We start from the raw sequence: 5,638 nt of genomic DNA on the forward strand, positions 1-5,638 counted from the left end.
CCATTTTTATGTGGTAAAAACTTTGTAGTTACCATTTCTTGCCTAATTATTTTTTGGGCGGTTTTGCCTTATTTGCAAAAGCAGCCTTCTAGTTTGTCATTTTACAAATAGAGCCATTAGTCATTACCTTTGAGTGAATTTTGCAAATTCAGTCTTGCTGTCTATTTATGACCAAATTACCCTTGGTAGATTTTTTTAACTCCTATAATGACCAAAACTAAAGCAACCATAGAGAAAAGGGTAGAAACAAATACTAAGAACAAAGAGACAATTACAGCCACGATAAGAAATAAAAATAGCAGCTAAAGAACCACTGCACTTATACATCTACAATGGCTTACAAATAGAGCTCTGGTTTGGATAATCGTGGTGTTGGGATGGCAACAAGTGGTACTGCTTTCTTTAAAACAAGCGAGAACTTGTCGGAAACATCCATCTTTGTCCCCTCTGGCAACCGCCACTCGAATGAATGTAAGAGAGAAGCTAATATAAAAGTGAGCATTCTCTCTGCTATAGGGATCGCAGCACATATTCTCCGACCTGATCCGAATGGAAGGTAACGGAAATCGTTGCCTCTGAAATCCCATTTGCCAAAATCCCCCAGAAACCTTTCTGGTTGAAATTCTAAGGGATTGTTCCAAACCTCTGGGTCACTATGTATTGCCCAGACATTGATAATAACCTTGGTGTCTTTGGGGATCATATACCCACCTATGGTACACGATTGGCTCGGCTTATGCGGGGACAAAAAGGGGGCTACTGGGTGTAGTCGTTGGGCTTCCTTCAAGGCAGCTTCCAAATAACGCAATTTAGGCAGATGTGATTCTTCAACTAAATTGCTTAACCCCACTACTTCTACTAATTCTTCTTGGATTTTCTTCAAGATCTTAGGATGACGGATGATCTCTGTCATTGTCCACTCCACTGTTGTTGATGTTGTGTCGGTACCACCAATCACTACATCCTGTTAACAAAGTTCATGGCAGATGTGACCAATGTTTCAAAACGCGAATGCAGGTCAAAACACGGCAAAAGCAAATCCTGGTTAACTAAGCAAAACACGATCGAATACTCAAAACACGATCGAGTACTCAGTTGACGCACTCATAACGTACTCAGTTGACGCACTCATAACTCGGGAAAGTTAAAGGAGTTTTGAATGAATTTGTAAGGAAAAACGCAAACCCAAACAAGAACACGGCAAACATAAAAGGTAGTTGACTCGGAGGAGCCCACAATGGGTGTGACTTTTTTCAATCATTCATTCGATAGGCTCCTCGGAGGCTCCGAGTCCACAATGGGTGTGACTTTTTTCCATCATTCATTTGATAGGCTCCTCGGAGGCCGCAAAATCCAATTGTTAGAAAGTATTTTTTTTTTTTTTTTTTTTTTTTGAGAGAGAGAGAGAGAGTGTGTGTGTTAACAATGCCAAATTTACCAAATATAGCCCCTCCAATTATGGAACCCAAAGGGAATCCACAAGATTGCTAGTGGTATAGGCCTCCCCGTGTACATGGATGCACATACAGCCGAGGAGTTGGGGATCAACTACACCAGACTTGGTGTAGAGATTGGGGCTAAATCAACTCTCCCGGAATCGATCATCATTCAGACCCCAAGAGGCCCTACTCACTGAAAAATTGAGTATGAATGGAGACCTTCTGTATGCAGCAAATGCCCGAATTTTAGCCATGGGCGGATGAGCATGATCGAGTCAATTTGATCAAAGTTGAACAAGAGGACGGCGAAAAAGAGGTCCAGAATTGGAGGAGTCAAATGAATCATGGCAGAAGGTTCTAAAGAAAAATTGCCTAAGACGCTCCCAAAGATCCAAACATACTCCCATCAAGTTAGCTGAGTATGCAACTCACAAAAGGTTTAGTGTTCGGCAATCCCGAATGTATCATCTTTCTCTTTCGCCCCCCCCCCCCCACACACACACAAAACCCCAGCTTACCCAACAAAAAAAACCCAAACAGATATGTTGTAATTTATTAAAAAGGAAGGGTATTTTTGCTATGAAAAGAAGTTATACCCGGACGACAATGGAATAAGGCACGCGTTTGCAAGAAAAAAAGTGCGTGCGGCAGGAGTTTACTTTTATGATTAATGGTAAAAGACAATATTTGGGTTCTACAAAAGATAATGGGAAATGATTTCTACGCTCAAGTGTTTTGATAAACATGCGCTCCACTTGCTTGTCCTGTAGTATTTAAAGGGATGTCAGAGGATATTACGGTTCTCAAAAAGCTCTTAAAATCCTTTAAATACTACACGACAAACAAGTGGAGCGCATGTTTATCAAAACACTTGAGCGCTGAAATCATTTCCCAAGAGAATATGGAAGCATGTATGTGATGAGTTTTGATGTTGTAGAACATCATGCGGCAGCCCACATGATCTTGGTTCCATCCCAAACGGACAATACATGAATGAGAGAAGGTACCTACCAAAAATCAACGGTGTAGCTTTTCTTGGTAGAACCTTTACTGAGGATTGATCGGGACTGATGGATCAAGTGCCTCGGATCATCTGATCGAGGTGATCTCAATGGTATTTAACAGGCCTTATGGTTGGCGTTCAACCCATTATTTCTGATAGCATTAAACAAAGCAAAAGTGGGGTCTAAAAAATTGTCTTCTGGGGAAGGAGTGTAAAAGTGACTTTCTTGAAACCATTTTCCTATCAAAATAAAGACTCAGCTAGGATTTTTTTTAATGATAAATTAGTATTTCCAAGTGGTAAGAGAGGGGTAGGGCGGGAGGGAGAAGGAGAGAGATGTGAGTGGGCACGATTAGATGAGATTTGGACAGGGACAAGGATTTTAAAAATTCTCCGAAGCAGGCATTTTGAAGGCCCGCACTACCATATGTTAGATAATAACACTACTCACTCTGTTTTCCTCATGTGATTGAATATTAAAAGAGTAAAATAGGGGGTTGCCATTATCAAAATATCGGAGTGCGGAATCGGTGAGCTGTCTTCTTAAAAAATAAAATGTTTGACTCCATTTTTTTGGGGTTGCCATTACCACAGACCCTATAAAAAAAAGAGATGGACAATGGTGGTCCCAAAGTTTTAATTAATGAAGACGACTTATGGAACGACAGATGTGTTACCAGTAACATGGCCTTTACGTTGGTCAGGGTCACTTCTCCTCGCTTAGTGAGCTGTACTAAAAAGTGCAGTAAATCCTTGTTTCCTTCTTTCCCATCTCCTTCCCTACTATCCATCTTCATATGTTGATCTATGACGGAGTCAAATATCTGGTCTAACCACACTGATCTTTTCTTAATCTCTCGAACCACGCCTTGCAGATCAAATCGGGCTAGACAAGGAAAAAACTCAGAAACGTTGGGTTTTCCGTATAGCTCGATGATCTCGTCCATGGCTTTCTGAAACTCAACACCCACTTTACGCCTCTCCTCTCCGTTCAGTGTTCTGCCCCATAACATGCTTGTAATTATGTTGAGCGAGGTTATAAAAGCCAATTCACCAAGACTAATCTGGGTTCCGATCATGGCATAGACATCGACCAGCATCTTATGAACCTCCTGTCGCCGGAAAACGTAATAAGCATCGAGGGTGGTGGTGTTCATCATCTCCCGGACAAATACCTGTTGAAGTAAAAATAATTAAATAACACCAACCCCAGCGGCTTAAGTTTTTGAAGCTGTTGGTTGTTTCACATGGTATCAGAGCTACTGGTTCTCGGTTCAAAACTCACAACTCCTTGTTATTAAAAAGTCCGCCTGTAAGGCCAACCTAAAAAAGAGGGGCCTGGAGTATAAATAATTAATTAACACCAACTCCAACTGCTTAAGCCTTTGGAGTTATTGGTTGTTTCACAATACCTTTCGGAGCATGCGCCAATGAGGACCATAAGGGCTCCATAACATGCCCGAACCGTCGTATAAGGCTAGGGCGGATTCAGGCACGTCATGGTTTGCGAAGATGGCATCGTTGTCTTTTAGGACTTGTTTGGCCAAGGAGGGGGAGGAGACTACCACGCAGAGCTTGGTCCCGAACCAGAGCTTCATGATGGGACCATGGATTTGGGCTAGTTTGGTGAATTGGTGATGGATCTCCGAGTCCAGAAACGGGAGGTAGCCTAGTAAAGGTAACCCACGAGGCCCAGGGGGGAGTGGGAGCTTCCCCTTTTTTGATGCTTTAGACTTCCATGCGTAACATCCGATTGCGATCAGAGCAATGAAACCTGTAAAAAAGGTTTCAGGTTTCTGATTGCCTGCCCATGAAGAAACACTGTATTTTAGCTTAGCTGCAACGTCTGAGGATGCCATGTTTTTAGTGAAAACGAGAATTGTGGTCTTGAGAATGGGTGTGATGAGATATAAATAGAAGCTCCTGTGTGAGAAAAATAAAAAGGAAAATGACCTATAAAATGGACTTTATCGTTGAAATGACCAAAATGAGGCACTGTTTTCTAAACAATAAATGGTTGATGTTGACAGGACAAAAAGCCTCTTAAAGTCATTTCAACACCTATTTCCCCTTTGCTTTACATTTTAGAAGTGATATATTTGCCCCCATTTTTTACTTGGGACAGCCCCGTCTAGTGTATTTATGAATTCACTTTTACACTATAGGGGTTATCCCAAGCAAGGTTTTAAATTTCAGTTTCGGTATGCGTTTCGGCCCTCACCGAAGCCGAAATTTCGGCCGAAATTAGGTACTCGATTAAAAAATAATATATTATTTTGTACCAAATTTCGGCCGAAATTTCCGAGCTGCATTTTCAAAACAACTTTACCTATTCACCCCTTTTCTTTGAGGCATTCTGGACATTAAACACCCTTGTACAGCTGTCCACAAAAGAAGAACGTCATTTCCTTCTCCACGTCTCCCTTTATGCGCATCAATTATCGATATCCTAAACTTATCTCCTCAGACTCTTTTTCTTTCTCTCTCACGAACTCACTTTCGTTAGTCTTCTATTACCCCTTTTTAAATCCTTTTCTCCTCCTCTCTTTCACCTTCAAACCCTCACCTCTCAGGCACAGACCTTTATTAAAATGGTATTGTTTCCTTTTCTTTAGTCACATAGATTTGGATAGACTTGCCAATTTATTTTTCTACTTACATCTAATGAAAGAGTACTGTTTTCTTTTTCGTTTTACCCAGATTAGGGTTTCGGGGAAAATGCTATATAATTAGAACAATTGAGATTTTTGGGTTGAATATCTCGAAATTTCGGACGAAATTACAGAAAAACCGAAATTTCGGACAAAATCCTGTACTATTTCGGGTATAGGTAATTTCGGTTTCGGTGTTGACCGAAATCCAAAATTTCGGATTTTGGTTGAAATTTAAAACCTTGATCCCAAGTAGGGGAGTAAATGGATATTCGAAAATTCGATTACCGTCCGCATCCGAATCCGTTTAAAGCGAATAATATCTGAATCCGTTTAGGAGATATCCAGTTCTTAACGATCCGAATCTCGTAAATGGTGCATCCGATCCGTTCAACATCCGAATCCGACAAGTACATCCATTTATCCCGAATATCCGCATCCGTATCCGTATATCCGAATTCGAATACGAATTCGGATATCCAGATTCGCATGCTAACTCGGACATCCGGATATGGATACAGATATCCGGATTCGCATTCGAATTC

The 5,638-nt window shown here is 41.1% G+C and overlaps 1 protein-coding gene across 1 annotated transcript; it reads right to left on the reverse strand.

Moving 5' to 3' along the window:
• Positions 1–229: 229 nt before the first annotated feature.
• Positions 230–4,336, reverse strand: LOC143850863 (flavonoid 3'-monooxygenase CYP75B137-like). Its single transcript, XM_077360137.1, has 3 exons — positions 3,855–4,336; positions 3,120–3,617; positions 230–964 (listed from the first exon to the last, which is right to left on the reverse strand). The coding sequence occupies exons 1-3, from the start codon at positions 4,299–4,301 to the stop codon at positions 338–340; spliced, it is 1,572 nt and encodes a 523-aa protein (XP_077216252.1). The 5' UTR covers positions 4,302–4,336; the 3' UTR covers positions 230–337.
• Positions 4,337–5,638: the final 1,302 nt, after the last annotated feature.

The sequence above is a fragment of the Tasmannia lanceolata genome, unplaced genomic scaffold, assembly GCF_043159265.1.
Source record: "Tasmannia lanceolata isolate RefF3 unplaced genomic scaffold, GAP_Taslan_0.1 ptg000018l, whole genome shotgun sequence".
NCBI lineage: Eukaryota > Viridiplantae > Streptophyta > Magnoliopsida > Canellales > Winteraceae > Tasmannia > Tasmannia lanceolata.

What these genes read in the sequence shown, in the direction of transcription:
- LOC143850863 (XM_077360137.1), bottom strand. Translation starts at nt 4,301, where the DNA reads ATGGCATCCTCAGACGTTGCAGCTAAGCTAAAATACAGTGTTTCTTCA. An exon ending in ATTGGCGCATGCTCCGAAAG is followed by an intron (nt 3,618 to 3,854) that starts GTATTGTGAAAC and finishes TTACTTCAACAG; the next exon opens with GTATTTGTCCGGGAGATGAT. An exon ending in ACGTAAAGGCCATGTTACTG is followed by an intron (nt 965 to 3,119) that starts GTAACACATCTG and finishes CTTTGTTAACAG; the next exon opens with GATGTAGTGATTGGTGGTAC.